Here is a 22326-nt window from a genome sequence, read left to right as displayed (position 1 = left end):
ACTAGGTTTTTTAGTCGTCGATGCTGTGGTATTCTCTTGAATGTAATATGGCGATTGTCGGTGAAAAGTCGGTAATGGTTTCTTGGAGTTATTATTTAGTAGTAATAGTAGTATTGTTGCTATTCTTCAGTTATTATCGCGTATAATTTTCCAGATTTTGGCTTACAATGTATTTTATACATCAGTCACACATCTATAATATTTGTCCTGTGTTAGATGCTAGTTTAGGTAGCCAATATGATCATAGATCTCCGATTATATTGTAATTAAAATAAAATATTGAATGCACAATATGAATTTTTGTATTTTATCGTGTTTACAGCTTTCCGAGAATTCTTGGTCATCATTACTTTCGAAGGTGACCTAGTATTTACGGAGGAAATAGAGATACGGTTCTGTGAGAGAAATGACAGGACCCTCTATTTTCTATTTTTCGCGACCAGCAAATATAGGTAGTCGGCTTTGCAGACGTAATAATGCGAAAGTCAGAATACGGTGGGGGGATGCCTTGGCCAGGATCCAGGCGAACAACCCGGAGTGACGTGTCTCGGCGATGCACCTTGCCGTAATATTAAAGTTCCGTAATGCTGTTTCGGCCTGTCTCGTGAATCTTGTCGCACGGATAACGCGCGGAACGATCTCGATGAGCACGAAAATCCGCGCTTCGCGTATACGAGAGGAAAAAGTCGCGAGACGTTGCCGGAACGACTGAATCGCGAGTTGTTAGGTTATAAATTAAGTCTTTGCATTCCTCGAATCATGTCCGCATTCACGTTAACTTGTTTAGATGAATCTCGCTAATATAAAATTTGCAATTTCTCTAATATTATACTTCCGAAGGGTACACTAGCGTAAAATCATAAAAAAATACGCAACTCCTATGTCACCTCTACACAATATTCTACCAAATTAGATAATACTTCCAAAAAAAAGAGAACCTTCAACTAGCTGTGCAAATCCAGCATTGAATATACCTATTAGTCACGTGATTCGTCTTTATTAGAGACGTCCGGAATAATCCATAGTTTACGAAATTCGACGGTATCGTATGACACAGGATTGAATCATCTGTATGTAATACATATTAATTAACAATAGCGGCATGGTGCGTGTTTCACGATTAAACAGCGATCCATCGGAAGCCTCGAATATTTACCCGCGCCACATTACACAAAATAAAAAGCAAAGTAATCATCCAATATAGTTCAATAAAAGACCTTAACGCAAAGAATAATCCGTTCACAAAAATTCCAGTGATTCATCAGATTTCAAGCGATATTTCTCTCGAATGAATGGATCATGGAAACCTGTCAACGTGGCTTGTCCTTTAAGAGTAATGGGTTATTATTCGTATAGCGGCGCGATAAACAAGATGGAAGTCTGAGCAGCTTCATTTTCGCTGTGGCTGAAGTTTATTCGGCCGCGAGCGTGCATGCGACAGTTATACAGTCAAAATGGGATTCCCGGCCAACGTCGCAGCGCCGGTTTCACCTACACTGAAATTTCAGCTGGCTTCAGACCCGCGCTATCCGTGATTCCATTTTCTTCGTTCTACCACCGGCTAGACGAATTCTGCGCGCACTTCAACCTCACGCTGCGAGAAGCTTGCGCGCGTCTATACGCGGCCGTGTTTGTGCACACGCCTGTGCATGTGCGAATCAGCCGCGTTCGTACAGCGACTCGAGGATCCATGGCTCGGAGAGTGTACCGGCTGCTTCAAGGCAAGTGTCGCTTTAAATGTTGAATCACAGAGAAGCCGATGAAACGCGCTGAAGCTTGTTACGTTCGGTCCCTTCTATCACAAGTTGAGTTCGTATAGAATTGCGAATGAAATGTATTATCGTTTCACCTTTCAAGGTCGTTTTACCGATGCCAGAGAAATTATAAATGAACAGTAATGGTTTTCATAGAATTTTCTTTAACGAAACAATTGCCTGGTTTTCTTAGAGTGCGTGTTGTTCCAGGATCCTTCTTGCAAATGAATTATTGTTAGTGAAATAGAAAATTATTGATTGTGACATGTAACAGAATTTGAAAGATTCTTGTGTGCTCAGGATTTATTAAGTCGCTTTTAAAGTGGTTTTAGGATTCTGCCATAAATATTAATTGTTCCGTTAATGCTCTATGAAAAGGTGTTGTTTGGGAAATTTGCAACGATGGTATATATAAATGGAGGATAGTAGGGCGAAGAAACGGACGCGAGAGGTTCCATTTGCGTGGGTCGACCTGTACACACGTACCTGTGAATTTCCAGCTGCACACAGACCGCGTGTTCATGTCCTCGCATTATACACACACTCCAACATCTGTCGTCGTGCTAGCAGTAACATCCTTTTCAGAGTTGAATCCAATTGGTTCCCCGGGGACTCCGCAGAAACGCATACTCGCGAGCTACCATTCATATGGAGCTATGTACACGTCATTACCCGTGGCATATTTTTAAATCGCGGCCTCTGTTAAACGTTTAACCAATATTCTACCGCGAAAGGAATGGGTTTCGATGAGTTCTACCGGTCACGAGTGTTCATTGAACTAATTAATCCCTGAGCTGGTCAGATTAACTCGAATCGGTACCTTCATGAGTTACTGCTTACATGTCAAGAATGTCTTTCCCATTCTATACCATGCAAGTACTATTAAATAATATTTTGTATCTAAAGGACGAGTTTAAAGTAATAGAACTCTAATTGGAATATTTAACTATGTTATAACATTTTTTATTAAACGCTGATTTCTTTTCTGTTTCTCTTCCATTCAAATAGACATCATCGTATAAGAATTGACGCTATATCAGTTACGAGTAAAGAAGGATCTGATTTATATCGCTTCCGATTATGCTTCTACTAACCCGTTATTATACAATTTCAGTACGGTTTTATATCGGCCCTATAACAGTTTTATTACTCTATCTTCCGGTTCGGTTTTCTTTTGAAAGCAAGCATGCCAGTTTTTAGTTAGCTTGTTTAGTTTATCTTGTACACAGAAACAATTAAAAGAAGATTTCGATCTACAAAAACGAATAATGTTATTTTATTCGTATAATATTTAAGATTAAATTTTGACACAGCCGATCCCGTATCGGTAGCAGATATTAGTAATAATAAACTTATAAAAGACGATGAACGACAGTTAAAAATTCACGCACGAAAATACATCGATGCATTATTGATTTAATATTGATACCCAACCAGTGCAAAACCGATATATTTTTAGGAGCGGTGAAGAACGGATACATAACCGTTATGGGACAGATATAGAGCTGATATAATAGCAGTTTTGTAGAACCGTAACTGGAAGCAATATAAGCCAGAACCGTTTTTACCCATAACTGTCGTAACATCATTTCCGTTCTTATGTTTCAAGAACCGAAATCGATATCATAACCATTCTCAACTCTCCGCGCGGCGCTTCACCCCATTCTATCGCTTTTGTTTCACCGAGCGGCCTAAAACCCGCCGAGTTTTTCAAAGTACACGCCTCGAGCAATATTTTCGAAGTTCTAGCGCGCCTACTCAGGGCACGCCGCGCCGAGTCCGTCAGTGAAAATTTATAAGTGACCCGGCCGATCTTTACGGCCTGCGGCAGGAAATGCTCGCGCGCGGCCGAATTATCGAAATTCGATAGCCGCGATCCTGCGGCCGCGAGATTTGCTGCGATTGCGATGCGGATGAAGGTTACAGGAAAAGATGAAGGTTCATAGTGAATAACACAGTTAAAGTAGAGTATATTGGTAAAAAGCACGCCTTACGTTAACTCAGATTAATTAAAAGGTAACACAAAGAAAGGCGATTATTCTGTTCAAGAAACGAGTTGTTCGTCTAGCAGTATCAAATTTGAAAATGAATTGTTTTAACAGTCTGACTGCCGCTGCGGCTGATTTAAAAATGATTTTTCTTCGTATCCACGAATCGAATGAATCCAATTTTGTTGGATGTATGAGATATAAGAGCAGTAGAGCAATCGATACGAAGAATCTTGAACTTTCAGTTTCTGCTTCATTAAGAAACTTATTTTGACTGTACGGTAGTTTTAACGAATGTTCATTCGGCGGTCAACGTATTAAATTGCCACGATTCACGAGGGATCGTAGGAAATCTGAAAAATGGAATAGTAAGTAGATACACAATAAAATACAAGCACATGAAGAAAGTTAATTGTCTTTAAACCTGTTGCGAATTACGATCTGAAACAGAAGTGACCGTAGGGCTAGCATTTCAAAGATCAGTCACCCAATTCCTCGAGAAAGGATCCGAACTCTGAGAGGCAAGACTAAAGGTAAGCGGACTCTTCGTAGCGCCAGCAATAACGCTCGGAGAAACAAGCGACGGAGCAAACTTGGGAAAAAGGAATCTTATTTCAGCCATTCGTCAGAGTCACTTAAGCGATCTATTTGCTCAAACGCGACTGAACAGTTCACTTAAAACACCGCGAACGAAAGGAAGCGCGTTAACGGATCCGAAAAATCGGATGAACTCGCCGCTCGCGGAACATCAGTTCCCGCTGTTTCCAGGGGCTGGATGATTTCATTAAACGGAACAACGACCGATAAAAAGAACAAGGAATCTTTCTGCGTGAACGTGTTCCATGACGCGGCTGCTTAGATGCCGTTCGCACGATGGTTAAAGTCTCGTTAATGTGCGCTGGTAGATGAAGCCGACGATAATCCCGCCCCGTGCTGCTTACACGCCGGGCGTACATGTCATTAACTCAATCGCCGAGCCGATCGCTTTGATTATAGAGTCGTCGTACAATTTCCGTCTAGCCGGCCTCGGAAACGTGTCAAGTACAACTCGATCCGCACGATCTGCGGTCGCAACGACGGCGACATAAATGAAAAGATGGTCGAGGGGAGCACGCCCGAGTGGAAAGACTTTTCTGGCAAGATACAAGGAGACATACTATTTGGCCTGAGACGGAAGGACACGATCCTTCTTCCCGGTCATGGTGTTCATTCCGTTGGTTCCACCTTTTGCTAATCGACCGACACTGTTCCACTTTGCGATGGACCCGAAGAATCCGCCCTATTGCTTCATTCTTCCGTTCACATCGGCGGGATTCCTTGTTATCCTCTTTTCCTGGGTCACCACTGTTTTAGGATATTCCCGATTTCTTCGGTTACTTTCGGTTCGTATTGGTGAGAACATTATGAATGAAATTTTAGGTTTCAATTTACGTGTTTCTTTTGGTTAGTTTGAAAAGAGGTGTAAGGAGAAGAGGAATACAACTTTTAAATAATTTGTTTGTGATTTATGGTAATAGCTCTGCATCGAGAGCATGCTTAATTGATTAATGAGTAGAATATGGAACTTCGAAAAGAACTGATGTTTGTTGGTTTGATTTTAAGAATAAAAATTAGAAGTACTCATCGCTCGCTTCAATCGTAACATTCAGAGTTCCGATATAAAAACTCGTATGACCACGTCGAACAGATACTAGATACGGTTCGATGTTGGAACTGTAATCTGCTATTTTAGAACGTTTCGTAAACTTATATAGCATGTATTAAAAGCAGAGAAGGACAGATAACCGTTATATCGTTTCATAGTGAGACAGTCGTTTGACTAACTCCGTGACTAACTACGAGGGTTACAAAGTGTACCAGTTTGCTTTGCAGATAGATCGACTTTGGAGTGAAAAACAACTTAGTCGAAGCAAATAGCTAGTTGTCCAACACGACACCTTTATGATTTTAGGGCAAGGACCATTTCATTCAGCACGATTATCAAAATACACCGTTGCTTTACACGTTGAACAATCAAATCTTTCGTGAAGATCCTGCATGGAGAAGGATCATAAAAAAAATCCTTTGCGAAGAATGTTCTGATTTTGAAGCTTTCATTGGACTGTTCTAAATAAACATCACACGTGACTATAGTTGGATGAGCTAACATGGTTACCAGCCATCGGCTGACGTCGGCACTGTTTAGTCTCAACGATCCTCTCTCGAGACCGCATACAGGCTATGACCCTATCATAAATCCCTCGAAAGCCGAACAATGACTCCCCATCAACCTTAGACTCCCTTAAAACACGCAGACCCTGACATACTGTAAAAGATAGTAAAGTAGAAGTGTTATCGATCAGCGTGGTCATGATAATTTGAAACCGGTGGTGGTTAGAAGGAAAGAAACGGAAGGAATGTAAAAGCGCAATCGTAAACGAAGAATGAATTGTAAAAATGGGGATATTTCAATATAATACATTAGCCCACATTATGATTAGGATGTTACTGATCTTATAAGCAGTATTAAGGTATACCTGAATAAAGAATTTATTTCTCAAACGATGATTAATTCCTGCCATGTTGACGGAGATTGAGAAAGGCAGAAGCATGTAAATGGAAATGAATGCGTGCCGGCACGCTTACGCGTCTGACCACACGTTGACTGACATCACGTGGCAGCAGAGATAGCGATACTACTATACTGAGCCCAACTAACCACGATTACGTGCACGAAAAGTTAATAAAGAAGGGAGTCGCTCATAGAAAGCTGAGGAAAGAATCACAGGAAACAGTTGACATTCAACGATTAATTAAATAATGACTTACAACTGTGTCAAAGATAAATGTTTCCCATTAATCATTAATCAGCCGTGATTAAAATATTAGCTACCATAATATTACAGACATGATCACCCGAGTAATATTCAAACATTAAACATGCAAGAACTTCATTGACATTCCGTTATCAATGTAAGAGACCATTCATTTCCTTTTACAAAGCGTTGTCTCTTAATGTCATCGTTCCCCGTTTCCTTTGTCTCTAATTTTCTGCGCAGTCAAGTTAAACACAATAAAGAACCATTTCCATTAAATCACAATTTCCCGTTTACAACGTCTACGCTTCAGAAAAGTTTTAATTTCAAACGGTTGCTACACGTTCGCGAGAAACGTGTAATGCAATACACGAACAGTGTTTCTACACATCTTTTAATCACACGACTATCAAGAGCTCGTTAAACGGTTCGCGAATTCGCACGACCCTTTGACACGGTAATGTAACGAGACGTCGGCGTCGGTGTCAACGATCGGCTGAAACAGTTCGCGGGTGTGGTACGAGCGAAAGACACGAGGCCCGTGGAAATTCATTCTTCGAGAGATCTTGTCGCGGATGCGCGAGGCGAAACGGTGAGCCGTGGAGGTCGGAATTATCATGCCGACGGTTTACTGCATCAGAATCCGGTGTTCGCCTAACGCGGAAGGGCACGGAAGGGGTCCATGAATAAGCGGGGAGTCGTTTAACAGCGAGAGACCCGGTTCCTTGTTTTCCCATTTTTTATTTTCTTCTCTTCCCCTTTTTCCCTTTTCGTCTTCTTTCTTTCTTTCTGTCTCTCTTTCTTTCGTTCTTTTTTTTTTGTCGACTCTCGCGGCGAAATCATTTCATTCATATGCATGACGGAATATGCAAGGATAACGGAGACAAGAGTAATAGAGACAGACGGGGCCGAGCCGGCTGGAAACAAGGGACAAAAGGAGAAGCGGCTGGGAACGCTGAGAAAGAAACGCCCGCGAAATCTCGGCGACCCCTAACGAGCCGCGATTATTCCCCGGATAACGACCACCTGCAGATGCGAACGATCTTTGCATGTTGAACGGGACCACGGTATTGTTTATATCGTTCCGCGCCTTTCCACCCCTACAATTCGACCGATCGTCCCTCTGCGTAGAAGTTTTCGGGGCTATCGAGGGGGGTGAATGCGAATCGTTCGAGCGTTAATTGCTGGGAAGATTTACGAAGGTGGTGGATTTTTATGTGGAATATGAATGCTTTGAAACGTGTTTTCAGCGAATATTTGTGGATTCAGTGGGAACTGAATCCCGAAGGAATTTATCTTGTTGGTTTGATCGGAAAGCCGTTAACGGGTTAATGCTGAAGCAGCACTCGTAAACGGATAGAATAGACGCGATTTATTCGATAATATAGGCAGTTTATGGGCCAGATTTATCACACTGATTATTTATAATACTTTGCACGTCGTGGGTTATAAGGAAATTTTATTCATTCAATATGTCTTCGTAAAAATGAATGTTTACGGTTGAGCAAGAAATTGTATTGGCTAATATATGGCTGATGCGATAGTGGAAAGTGTTAATGGCTTTCTTAATGTTCGATAAACCGGAATGGTAGACATGACTTCTAGCAGACACATCGAAATGCTGGTAAAATAAAGTTCATCTAGTATGTATGAATGTATATCTTGGTTTTTTTCATTCGTTTGAAACTTTTTGCGGGCGATGAAGATACCACGAAAAGATCCCGAAGGAAAAATTTTTAAACCGTACCTTATCATGCGAAATATGCGCGAGTGGAACGCAGCAAAATGATACAGGTATTGAACCGCAGTATAAAAAAATTGGGGAACGCTGGTTGAAACTATAAGTTGTCTTGGTCCCTATTCAGGGATCATGAATATTTAACACCGTCGTCTCCATCGCGTCGATATTTCTCACATTTCGTTAATAATGCAGTCTCCTCTGGAACGTAAATGTCCCTCACGCTAACGAATAATATATATGTAACTCTTTAACACTGTTAACAGCTGTTCCAATAAAACTCACTGAAAATCACCTGAAATTATAAGGTCCTACTAAACATTTCATAACAAATTTAGCAATTCACGATTTAATGAAATTCATTTGTTCAAAAAAGAAATGACGTTAGTATTCAAGATGAAAAGAGGAATGAATGACCGATCGTCGAGAGACTGTTCAAAGAACTCATTTATAAAAAGTAGTATAGTGTTTACTATTATTATTAGATATTGAAAAGATGGATCTTCAGTAAAAAGAGAATTAAGAAACAATATATGTATTTAATGAGATAAAGAAACAATATGGACAACACGTAAAAATACAACTTAATACCATGAAGGCCAACACAAAAATGTTCTCCGCTGTCTCTCACCAAAATGTACCCCACGCACGCATTCCCACTTGCTTTTAACACACACCCCCATTCGCTCTGTCTTTCTCACCCTTGCACCCTTCTCACTCGCATCTTTCGTCCATAGTCAAAATTCACGCAGTCGCGTACACGCTTTTCTCACGGTCCAGTCGCTCAGTTCCAAACACTCTTCCTCGTATTCTTTCAGCCACTTGAGATTTTCTAAACGCAGTCACACTATTTTCCAAACATCCCGGCGCCGGTCCGTCGCAATACGACCTGGTCGCCCTTACGCACGCACAACAAACCATTCATCCTACAATACTTAAGAGACCGCGGGAAATAAATGGAAGCGTCAGCGGTTCGTTTTGTTTCCCTCAGGAAGCGGACCGGTGCCAAAAAATGATATCGTTCCAGCCGATAATCAAAGAACTCTTCGATAAGTTCATTACGGTGACGTTTTCGAGCGTCAAATTCGATATTCCGCCGGTGGACCGCTCCTTTATCAAACTCTCAATCACCGGGACCGATTCTCCGGAGCGGGCGTGATTTACGAGCGACGCGCATCGATACCGTCGTTCCGGTTGATTTAATGGAATTCTCATCTTCGCGCGGCCGTCCCCGCCGTCCCGAAAAAAAGCGCAACGGGACGAACAACGACCGAAGAAAGGGACAGAGCGAACGTCACGTCGCGTGGGTGGGAAATGCGAAACAGAGACAGAGGGTAGGTCGAATTTCAAACCGCGAGGGTACACGGTACGCGACCAACGATGCTCCTTGTCCGAGGCCCGTTTTTCTCCCATTGTCGTACATCGTTGCTGCCACTGTTGGGAGTCGTAAACGTAGAAACAAAGTGCATCGAATCGGGTAGCGCGCACGCGGGGCCGTAAAAAGCGATAAATAGGGACGAGAACAGGCGTGCCACTTTCAGTCGAGTTCTACCCTCAGTTATACGTGACGGTGCTTCGGTGACACCCGTAAAGACCGAGAAACTTTTTATACCCGTTCCCCTCTCCCTGGCCGGGAATTTACGCTTAGAAGCCGCAATTCGCCGTTAATTGAATTGTTTCAAATAAGAATTTCCGTTTTATTGTTTATTACGGCGAGCTGAATATGGTTCTCGCAAGATATAGGTATCAGAGACTCGAGAGATACAATCTTTATCGAATATCTTGATAATCGCGAGAAAAACGCGAGTAACGATTGTCTACTGTAATTCTAAAGACGAAGTTTGACCTCTTTCACGAGGTTCTAGGAACGAGTCTTTCTTCAATAGTTGTAAACCTAGAATATTCCAACGCTGCGAGTGTTAACCCCTTTCCTATGATCTCTTTTCTGAACTGTGATCGATTTATCTACTTTGTTATTAATAATTTATTACGAATAAGAAAAACTTCTAGATTTATTCTATATCAACATTCTATGAAAGTAGAATAGTACGTAACTTGCATTCAATGTTCGCTAAATTCCATTGGAAGTCTCCGCTACGAGTCTGATGCGATATTATAAACTAAGGAATTAACACAAGTTAAGATCAATCGTTCCATAAAACGGAGAATCAAACAGAAATTCGCCTTTAATAATCGAGAACCATCAGACATCGTTAAACCTATTCATGCTTTTCTTGTGCAGCGAGTAAACCCTCGACCGTAATCTGCTCACGAGCGACGTATCACAACGTATCCAGAAGTCTTCATAAATATATCCCTTTGAGAACGGTAACAATCCTCCCCCCCCCTCGTTTTCTGTAATCAAATTTCAGATCCCGTTTAAGTGAGAATAGCTGTTGCGGATTTTCGTTTCGCCGAAGCTTAGCAAACTTCAAAGTGTTGCCGTCGATTCGTGAGGTCCGTTATTGTCCGCTTTAAGGCTAGAACGAAATCGGATGAGCTTTCAGCTCTCTCCTCCCCTTGTTCCCCCGACCAGTCCACGGCGACCACCCCACTCGACAACGTTGCCCGGAGGTTCCCCGTCAGCAGCTCCTAGCCGCGCGGCACGGGTCCCTCCCCATCGACAAAAGGCGAAAACATTTATTCAATTTCGACGTCGAGCCACGCTCGCGTGGCCCTTTGAAGATTAACGAGAACCACGGGCTGGAGGCCCCTTCCATATTCAATCGGACCTCCTTTCTTTCCCAGCGTTCGCACCGCGAGACCACATCCGACCGAATTCGAGCCATTTCCCTGGAAAACGTAGTTATCTCCGCTGTCGATGAAGGGCTGGTCGCTCCATTCAACGAAATAAAAGGGTGCGGGGCTGAAGAGCAAGGAGCAGGGAGAAAGCTAAGGGTGTGCACAAGCGGCGATTGTTATCGGGCTCCCGTCTTTCGCCCGTACACTTTCTTTGACTCGTACCTTCTCTTTGACACGTCGGGTTGGCGTCGTTAATTTTTGAAGGAAACGAACCACAAACATCAACAACGGTGACCGACTTTTCGTTCCTGTTATCAACCGTACTGATGATCGCGACTACCCGCGGCAGCGATGCAGGATTGATCGAGGAAAGAAAACAGTTACTTGTTATCGCTGTTACGATGCGTATAAACGGAGAGTTCTTGCAAACTGAAAGTTACATTGGCTCTCTTCGATGTAGCGTTTCCGTGTCTGGCAACTGATTATGTAAACAACTGGAATCTTGAGAAAGTTTCATTAATGTTGAAAGGAGAGAGGTGGAATTTATAGGGAGTGAGATGTTTCAATGTTTTTCTGGGTTTGTTGGTAGCAAAGTAATTTTCGAAGTATGTCCAGATGCACTATTTTAAAAGGCGGTGGTATACAAGATTTTACGAAATATTTCGGTTTAACGTGGAATGTCTCTTTAAATTCAGACTGCACGGTGCATTTAAAAAATGGATTGTTGTACATCAAAAGGGTGATTCGTGAAAAAAATATAATAGAAAAAGTGGAATGGAATTTTTCTGGTTGATGAGAGAGAATTCGTGCCTTTTGTTCTTTCGCCTGGATGTTTACATTTTACGATCCCCGCCGTGCACTTTGTTGTTGTTTCTTTAGTGAACGAAAGCATTCGTGACGTTAAATGCGCAGTGAGAAGAAGAGTTCTCCAAAAGAACTGGTCGGTTTGATTGAAATGTAAACGAGACACGGATCGATGAAGCTATTTTCATAATTGTATTAATAAACGATTTCACGAGCTATTGTTTTCCGGTGTGAATGCGGATTGAAAGGAACTTGTTGATTCACCGGTGACGTTTACGAGACTGAGGAACTTATAAATTCAACGAATGTGTTTCTCTTGCGTGACCGTGGACTTTATCGCTGCAACGTCTACGTTCGCGAGCGTACATGAAACGCTGTCATCGTTCTGAACGACGAGAGAATGATTATGATGTAATGTGTCCAATTATCTTACGAAACAATCGAAACTGCTGCGATACAAAAGATAGATAATGGAACTAACCTGTTTTAAAGTATTATTATCTTAACCTCGGAACTCGTCGAAATCTATCAGAAGATTGCAAATTTGTTGATATGATTAATTCCATAAAATGTTCACAGAAAAATCTTTAGAATAGAAAAATATGAACGCGATCCGATTATTTTGACACAAAAGTTTAAAGAAACTCCGCAAGTAAACTTAGCGATCTTCGTTCGCAAACAATTCAATTATCGAACCGTCTTGAGGCGCACACTTTACGAGAACGAAAAAATTTTTTATTACGTTACACCGCCAACCCGATGGATATGAAATAGAAAATGGAGCAAGAAGACTGGAAGCGTTCCACGCGAAGACATTTCAAAGCGCGGAAATCGTTTCCGCCTACCGAGGCTGTGCTCCGCTAAATTTGATTTTGCTCAGCGGAAAAATCTGCTTGAAAAATCACAGAAACCGCGTTTCGTTTTATATCGCTCCAAGGAGCTGATCCATTGCCCGGCAACGTCCAAATGCTTGTCCTACTAATCGAATCGGGTTATTCGAAAGAAAAATCTTAACATTTCGTCTAGTAAACACCTGCTAATAGATTCTTCAATGACTTATAATCTCATATTAAAAAACGACTGAATAATCTTCTTTAAGCAATAGTTTTAAAATAATAATTCAATAATGTTGCTGAATAGGATTTGTTGATTCAGAATTTCAATTGCTATCGTTATATTAAAAATTCAGTTAAGAAATCCTAAGATATCGATTATTAATTTTCAATAAATTCTTCAATACTTAGTTATTACATTAGATTAGCTAAACATAACTCATCGTAAATCTAATGAACTTCTTGTTTCAAATTTGATTTGAAAGCTTTCTGTTATTTTTAGTTTACCCATCTGTAATATTCATTCGTAAGTTAATAATATAAATTCTACAGGTCTAGCCAACCTAATGTTAATCTTTAAATCTTGACTAGAGGATCTTCGAGAAAACTGCGCGGATTTACACGAAGAGACTCCGAGGACGAGGGAGTAGAAATCATGTTCGCGAAGTGTAGGAAAAGATGGTAGTTCACATTGAACGACGAAGTCCGCGAAATCTCACCTACGCTGCGGACTCGAGAAATATTCATTTTAATGGTTGATATAACGCGGATATTGGTTACCGGTGAAACGTTACGTGACCGAAATTCCGAACGTTATCACGCGCCCCGCGGAATACACAATATAAGCGGCGGACAGAGTCCTCGCTATTCGGAACTAGGACCGCGTGAACGCGGAAGATCCTCATGAATTCCCTCGATACGCTCACCTGTGAAGAATGGAAAACGAGGACTCGATTAACCTTTCACGTAGAACGTTTCGAGACTGGTCTTAACTTGACTGTTGGAAGGTTTCTTTAGTTTTTAAAGAAGGAACTGTATCGGTTTAATCGTAGTGCATGCCATATGCCAAACTGCAACAAATGCCATATTCATTTAATTAAGTATTTTAACGCTTTGCTTAATAAATTTGATTAAACTGTATTAAATTTGTTAAATGTAACTTAACATGCTACTTTCATCGTTTACTTGAAAACATTTCAGATGTGCTAATGTTGTGTATGATATGATTGTAGTACTATTAATAAATATTACGGAAATTGTTTGAATGATGAATTTGTCTCGATACAAAGTTGTAGAAGGTTAATCTTAGAAGACTGAGTTTCGAAGTGAACATTATTTTTGCTGGGAAATGTGTGGAGAATATTTTACTATGGTTTTCAACGGTAATTTATGTGTTGCTGACCTGGTTAGCAAATTTTATGGGGTTTAGAGGTTGTTTCCTGCGTGTTGCGCTTTTTTTGGCGCTGTCGTCACGCAACGTTCGTGACTTGGGCGTTGCCATCGAATTGCATAATAGTGAATGAAATATGCTAGCCCAAAAAATGAAGGTGATTTACGATGCCACCTGATGCATGATACAGCAAAGAAGCTTGTAACGAGCTTGACTTGTATCGTCAACCTGTACAAAGTGTTCCATTGTGATATGAAGAATATTTAAAGGTATTTTATTTGTTCTTCTTAACATATTGGTTTTCAAAGGCAACTCGTTGTCATTAAAACAAATCAAAGGTCAATGATTCCAAAGGAAAAACTGAATTCATGCTAAAAATGAGATTTTATTATAACTCGAAGAGAACAGAACGTTTGAACTCCAATCAAGTTAGAAATGTTCGTACAGAAGAAACTTTATTTGACATTTTCCACTGGTTTTCCGATGTACGTTTCAAAGAAAAATATCGCTATGTCAGCGTTACGTGATTTCGGATGAAATCATTTCTGACAAAGGGAAGACACCCACATTTCCTTTCAACGGACCAACGTGCACTCTCTTTTATTCGCGATTATAAGTCAACCATACATAAAACCGTTGACCTGGAATATAAAAACCATTTCAGATTAAATCTCGATATTTCGAAAATATTCCTTCCCTTAGGAGTTCCGTTGTATTCCCATATTTTTATGTAATTTCGATAACCTAATAATTCAATACTTTAATAGTTCCATATTGAATTCTTAACCGACCAGCTGATATTCCAGAGATTTCGTATTCCATATAAATAAAATTTCAGCGGCACTTATTTCAATGTACTTAAATACCAATAAAATGTGCAAATTTTATTGTCTAAGGAAAAAAGATTGGGACACCTCGAAACTAAGGGCAGATGAGGCATAAGATTGGGACGCAAGAAACCGAGGAGTATTTTAACTCGAGGAGGCACGCTCCAGTAACGAACATTATTCATAGGGTGTCTTGCCGGGTGCTCGAAATACGAGAAGAAACGTTTGAACCATCGGATCAGAGATAAAGGACGCCCCGGAGTGAATCGATACTCGAAGTTTTTCGTTTTCCGCGGGCCCAGCCGTTCCTAATCGTCCACGAAACCGTCGTTTGTTACTCGCGACCGAACGACGGGAACGAATCCCCGGGAAAATATTAAATTTATTTTTACGAAGCAGTTCGTTTCAGCCGCGGGAAACTTCTTATTCAAATCGAGTCGCGGATCGTGCATTGAATGCAAATGACTGGCGACACAACGCGATAGGGGTTTCGGTTTCCCTCCTTTCTCTCTTCCACGGTTGTTCGCGTTCACGCGGCCGCGAGTGCGCGCGCGCGCGCGCTCATGCGATGGGCGACAGAGTAAGAGAGATCGAGAGATAGCGAAACTTCAGGGCAAGTTACGCGAGGGAAGTTTTAACGAGAGCTCCTACGATTCCGACGCCTATGGGACGCTCGGAAAAGTTAGCTTTTGACGCGGTGGATTGCACGTGACGAATTCAAATCAGCCGTAAATACTTAGAACAAACAGAAGCCTGCGACAGAAATAGTGAGAGAGAGAAAGGAAATTCAAGAGGAAAGGAAGAAGATCGACTGGGAAATGAAACATTCGAGTAGTGAAGGGCAAATCATGCAGATCTATTTCTTTCTAGATACTTTTAGATTCTAATTATACTGTGGAATTTTATTAATTCGAAAATTTCAGAACAGATTATTAGTCTATTAAAGTATATAATATAATCAAGTTTAAGAACAATATGTACATTATAATTAGAAGAAATAAAACTACCATGGCAAATAGTTCCTTTTAAAAAATACTGTAGAAAATACAACCCATTGAACATTTTACATATTGTTCCGTATCGCAGACATTCCGTGCAACTCTGAATTCTCAAATTTCCCACAAATGTTTACAAATCTGCAGTCTATAATATTGGAATTATTTTATATACTACGTTCCGATTTATAATCAATATTTCCACTTCGACGTTTTCCCTTGTGATCAGCTTTCAGTTGTAATGAAACATAGAAACGTGTGAACTAAAGTGAATCAGTAATTCTATTCGTGTTCTCACTTAAGAGAATCACCTACGCATGCATCTTTGTAACATCGGTTTACTAAAATTCTGAACACAGTTACACAGCTTCCCTAGATTATCACGCTGCATATGCACCCGCGAACAGAAACAAATCCGACATTCATGAATATACAAGCATCCGTCCGTGTACTCTTTGGAACGCGTTCAAAACCGTAACGTCTTGCATAAACTCACGTGTGTTTCGCACCAATCCGACTCCAATGAATGTGAATTGCGAACGGAACGTCGTCGCGCGCGGATCCCAGCGAAACGGATCGGTCGCAATCTTTCTTCGGCCCTTAAACAGGATAAGTTCCACGGCCGGAATATTTCATAAGGCTCGGAGCGCACGGCTAACTGCACGAGATTTTTCGTTTTCCACGCGACGAACACGGTCGATGGCACGCAACTTGCAAACAAATTCCCCGCGGCCCTCGGTCTACGGCTGTTACACCCGGCGGACCGACCTGAAAGCAATGTAAGTGCACCGGAAAAGTTCGTTTCATTTTTAACAGCACAGCGAACAGAAGAAACGCATTCGAAGTTGAGCGTCTCCGGCCGCGAGTAGTCCCGGGCCGACCGATGAGAAAAAGAAACCGGGCGGGGAAGTAAAGTTTCCGCGCTTTGAGGCGCTGCCGACGATCGCGGCTGTTTTCAACATTTCTCATCAAGCAGCTGTAGTGGAAATCGATCGGCGAAATTCTGTCCGCGAGGTGTTATGATTAACGCGTCCGTGATAGTGTCGCCTAGAATAGTCTGGCTGAGAAGTTTCCCGGTCGATGGAGAAAAGACGAGAAATATTGAAGTTCGGCAAAGGGAAAATGTACCCGGAACCTTAATTCACAACTTGGTGTAATTACTTTCTAGTGTAATCATCGTTGCCAACGTTCCCTGTAGCGTATAACTAACTTCTGAATGACCTTCTTAAAAGAGTTTCAGGTTTCCTGAAGGTATTGCCAATGTCTCGTGCCTCTGATCTTTTAAACTGTTGCTCTTGTCATTTCGCACGTTAGATTCCATCGTTGGTGAACATCAGCCAAATCGGATTCCAATTTATTTAATGAACTGACGATTATTTGATATTATTTGTATGTTATAAATAATATTTCCTAATGCGGAGATATTCGGAAAGGTAAACATGTATTAATAATAACGCGATTCAATGAAATAATTTGATGTTATATCTTTCTCATTTTATGCATTACGTTTCGTGAGACTGTCCAGCATTTAACGTGTTAATTGAAGATGTTCCTGAACAATTTTTTTGAAAGTTTTTCCTTCGTGTTATGATTTTTGGAAGCGATTGAATGTTTTTGCACGGCGTTGTATGTTCTGCGTGCAACGGCAAAAGGTTTACATAGCGGAACGTTTTCAACAGCCAAGAATTCAATAACAGCGCGTTGTTTAAGTAACACATACTGCGACACTTGACTGACATCGGAGCACAGCCAGGGTGTACTTATGAATTGACAATTATGTATGGTAGAGGGAAGATACCGAACAGAATGCGGGAGAATTGTTTTCATTAATTTCTTTCTACTCGAATTGTGATAGAAGAATCAGGACTGTAAATTCTGTTTCCATGTTGCTGTCACAGAAGTTTAATTGCGATGTCATTCTTCACTAACTATGTATACATGTTTCTTTTGCTTCCTATGTTAATAGTAGATGTCTATAAGCACTTGAACACACTTGACACACCAATTAAATTTGTCCAATAAAAACTTATAAATATCTGTAATTTTTTCATTTTCACCAACGAAAATAATATTTGATGTCTATTTTTGTAAATCAAATGTGTCAGGAAAATGAAGAAAATAGACAACTGCGAAGACATTTATACTCCACTCACAATTGTCGAACGTCAACGGCTCAATCGAGAATATCGGGGAATATCTATTCGGGAGCATCGGTACGACGTTGTACACTACTTTGGCATTAGGAAGACAAAATTTAGCCCCTCGCGGATTGCAAGTTTATACAATATTGTAGAAAGCAGCGGGGAATTGAAGTTGCCAATAGTTTCTATTACCACATGGTTGGCCGTGCTTTGGGGAAACCCGAACATTGCTTTCGTTAATCGCGCGGCAACTCTTCAGGGTCCGATTTAAAATAATAAGACGACAAAGCAAAATTCTTCGGAGCATTCGCGTGATCATTCCTGAAAGTGTAACGTGCGATGCCACGCGTCGCGTTCTTCAGCAACTAGTTTCGATATTGGTTACAGGTGTGATTCCTCGTCGTTCAACAGATGCTCTTTTCTGGACCCGACAGGCGTATAGTGTATTTTTCTTGTTTCATAATTGATTCAGCTGTAATTACGGTTCTTTCAATGTTTATCGAATATACCGTGTACATTTCTGCTGAAAGAATTATGAATCGTCAAGTATAAAAGGCAAATACACCTGACCCCTTTAACCTGCTGGAGCTCTGCCAAACGGGACAGGATTCATTTTTAATTCACCCACGAGTCCAGAGTGGGTCGTACTATCCCGATGAGAGATAGTGTGGCTGGTTCGTATTGACCGTGATTATTTTTATGACCTATGAGTTCGACAAATGGTCCGTAATTTCCATTTAAAATGATTTGAGATCTTCTTTGGGGACGTGACGTTACGCCAGAGAGTTTAACGTTAATCTCGTTTAATGGAATTAGAATCGATCCAGGAAAGAAAAAGAGTGTTTCTACATTTAGATGCAAGATATGAAAAATCATATTATTTGGAGAGTCGATAGTTATAACGTGTGCTACGTGTTTAAATTAGAAACCTCAGATTCGTATAATGGAACTTTCCTTTTAACTAAGTGATCAACGCTTAGACAATGAAAATGTATAAATTTCATAATACTGTGAAATTACTGTTTAAAATATAGGATACCATATTCAAACTCTTATCTTAACAAAGCTTCTAACTGGTGAGGTATTAGATCCTGATGGCCAATGACTATTCAAATTAGCTTTAGACTGTGTAGAAAGGAAAAGTGAAGATTAGTTAAGCTGGAGGTCCGCCAAAACCTTGGGGAACCATCAGGCTGCACTGATGGGGTCCTAAAGTACGAACAAAGGCACCAGCAAGCTAGCAAGCTAACCAATTGTACAGTGAATTGACGTTTGCGTAGTGTTCAATTGTTTAGTAGAACTATCATACATTTTAAGCATTACATTCATTAAAAATCTGATATGTTAGACGACTCTTACGTAAATTCCAACAAATAATCATTTCTTCCTTTTGTTTTTCACACGAGCAACACAAGACGTAATCTAAAGTCACTCACCTTGAACCTGCAGCTTGATGACGGCCTTCGACGGGCTGCGATTGTTCACCAAACAACTGTACTCCCCAGTATCCTTCGCGTTCACTGGATGAAACTGCAGAGCATAATTGTTCTTGGACAACGAGATCCTGTTTTGATGGTTCCAAACTGTTGTGGTGTCGCTGCTGTACTGCAGGAGCTGTTTGCCGTTCGCCTGCCACTCGACCATCAGTATCAGCGAGCCCTCCGTCACCCCTGGACAATTCAACGTCACGTTCTTGCCGGTCTCTACCACCATCTCCCCCACCATGGAATCTGAAAACAGAGAGAGCGGTGGTCGGTGAGATCGCGCGGGCCATTTCATTCGTCACGCGGCAGTCGTTATCGCGGGAATAAAAAACGGTAGCAGGCTCTCTACGTGGACACCGGGATCCGCGCGATCTGCCTGCGTCAGGACCATTTCGCCGGGGGCCAGATAAAACCTGGTATACCGACGGACTTACCCGGTCGGTTCAACGATTCTCCTACGACCGCGATGTTACAGGATGTCGTTCCAATTTCGCGGGATCCGCGGGATCGGCAAATTTATTGATTAAGAGGGTCTCCCCGTCCCCTACAGTTGGAAGATAACTCGGTGTCTAGTGAAACGGCACAAGAGTGAAATATATCTTTCCAGTTTATAGTTTCGATAGGTGACACGCGACCGTGTTGATGACTAGCAAATTAGCGATCGAAAGTATTAGTAAATAGAGAATAGAATCAACAGAGAACTGGGTGAGAAAAGATGGAACCTGATCGATCAGCCCCGCATTCCTATCTAGCCTAGCCATCGAGTGATCTCCTAAGAGTACGCGGTCACGAAAATACGAGACACATCGGCTCCGCAATTTTTTCCATTTTCACTCAGAATTCGGCGGACATTGTTAGAGGCACCGTTGCACTACGGACACTCCGGGTGATTAAATGCAATGAGACGGATCAAACGGCAATGGCTGCAGCTCTTCTGGAAAGGGTCGGGCGCGAAGTGCACTTCCATTCGCGGAGTCTCGCATTACGGGGTAATTTTGAATGAAACTCTCGAGGAAAGGGTTCCAGCGGGTGGGTCGTTGAACTAACTGCATTGTCAATGATGACTTTCCGGGGGAACTTACAAGTTCGAGTCGAGGACGACGCGCATTGCGACCTGCCGATCTCGAACTAGTTTACGGGAAACGGTTGTAAGGGACTTTATGCTGTCACACAAGAAGGTTCTTAAGTAAATTGTTACTTGACCAAGCTGAAGTTATCGGCGGCTAATGTATGCAAATCGCTCGGAATTTTCGCTGGCTTTCGATGCACGCACGGCTCAGATCGATGCGGATAAGGGATTTGATAATACGGAGTTTGCGCACGAAGATGCTTTAAGTCATGAGATCGAGTTTTGTGCACGCAGAAATTAGGCTTCGTTTTAATTGAAATAATAGAATAGAAATATAAGTAAGTACTCGAGTTAAGACGAGGAAGTCCCCAATTGTCCAGCAGGTCAGTAGTAATGTCCACGTTGGCTATTAATCAACGTAAGAAACGATCAAATTAACATTCTTCTCTTCCCGTGATCGACTGGCGACCGTTTGTTCGTTCGATTCATGAACCTGACAATAATTCTAACCGATTTCTTTCCCTTCGCGAAATTTTCACGTCGTTTTGACATATCTTTCTCGTTTTTTTTCCTCGGACTGCGAACGCTCTGCGGCGATTGCCAGCGTGTTGGCGAGCTCCATTGAATAGAACGGCGCGGCGCGCGCTGCGCGCGATTCCTGTGGAAAAAAGTGAGCCGCGGTAACGAAGGGGGATCGGATTGATCGAGCAGCTGCGATTGGTTTCGATCGCGGGAAATCGCATTCTTCAAAACGAAAGGTCATTGCGACGTGATTCACGAAGTGATTCCATCTCCAATCTCTGGTAAACTCTGGCCGGCCACGCGCACATGTGTGTATGCACGTCATAGGCATTCAGTTCACGGCTACGTATTCATACGTGCATAAAGCCCAAGTTTGCTACACTACTGTATATTTCTCCCTTTCTCACTTTCTCTTGTTCTCTCTTACATCTCTCTCTTTTTTCTATCTCTCACTCTCTTTTACTCTCCCTCTCGCTCCTTGCCCTCTCTCTTGCCGTCTTCCATAACTCCTTTACTCTTTATCTCTCTTGCTGTCATCCACGTATCTCTCTTTCTCTCTGTCCTCTCCAAGTCTCTCTCAGTTTTCCTTCGCCTCTCTTCATCTCTTTTACTCTCTATACCTATCTCTATGTAATTTCTCTCTTCATCTCCCTGTCACCACCACCACCTCTCTCATTCTCTCTTTCTTCTTCATGTGTTGAGATTCAACATACCTCTCTGTCCCTCGTCGCCGTGTCTCTCTATCAGCCGACCGCCATCCGCTCAATTCTCTTTCCCAACGGGTGTGGAGACCGATTTTCGTTAGCGGCAGCGTCGATCAGTGGCCATCCACGGTGCTGCGGCCTCGAACTTTGATCGTCCGACATTCTGCATCGATTCCGTTAGCGCACGGGCCCGGAAGTTACGACGGGAATTTCACCGGGACCTTACCATAATTTCATCGCCTGCATTATAACTTCGGCGCACACCCATCAGCTACCCAGTTCTGCCGATCGTAAAACGAGCGGAATATATACGATCGTCCGACGGGAGCTTGTTTCGAAAAATGACACCGCTGCTTATTGAATAGGGAACGCTCCGTCGAAGCGTCCTGTACGGGCCGCTCCTGGGACCAGATATACATATACTCACGCGTCGCTGACAGTGGATCGATTCTCGAAGTGACGCGTATCCTCTAGTCAGTTTCGAGGTTTCAAATTTAAAATCGGGAAGACGGCTAGCTTTTTCGTGTTACCATCCCCTTT

General features: G+C 41.9%; 1 protein-coding gene across 10 annotated transcripts in view; it reads right to left on the bottom strand.

Moving 5' to 3' along the window:
- Window positions 1-22326, bottom strand: part of LOC116426600 (putative receptor-type tyrosine-protein phosphatase mosPTP-1) — a 519051-nt gene that overhangs the window by 297836 nt on the left and 198889 nt on the right. For all 10 annotated transcript variants that reach the window (XR_004234947.2, XR_004234948.2, XM_031975761.2 and 7 more), the window contains exon 2: window positions 19444-19737. Coding sequence is in view for 8 of the 10 variants with exons in the window: in XM_031975761.2 (XP_031831621.1) it covers window positions 19444-19737 (294 nt within the window). In the remaining 2 variants the exon portion in view is untranslated. The remainder of the gene's footprint in view (window positions 1-19443; window positions 19738-22326) is intronic.

This window comes from Nomia melanderi, chromosome 6, assembly GCF_051020985.1.
Source record: "Nomia melanderi isolate GNS246 chromosome 6, iyNomMela1, whole genome shotgun sequence".
NCBI classification, from domain to species: Eukaryota; Metazoa; Arthropoda; class Insecta; order Hymenoptera; family Halictidae; genus Nomia; species Nomia melanderi.
The sequence above is the reverse complement of the archived record's forward strand: the minus strand, read 5'-3'. Positions and strand labels throughout refer to the sequence as shown.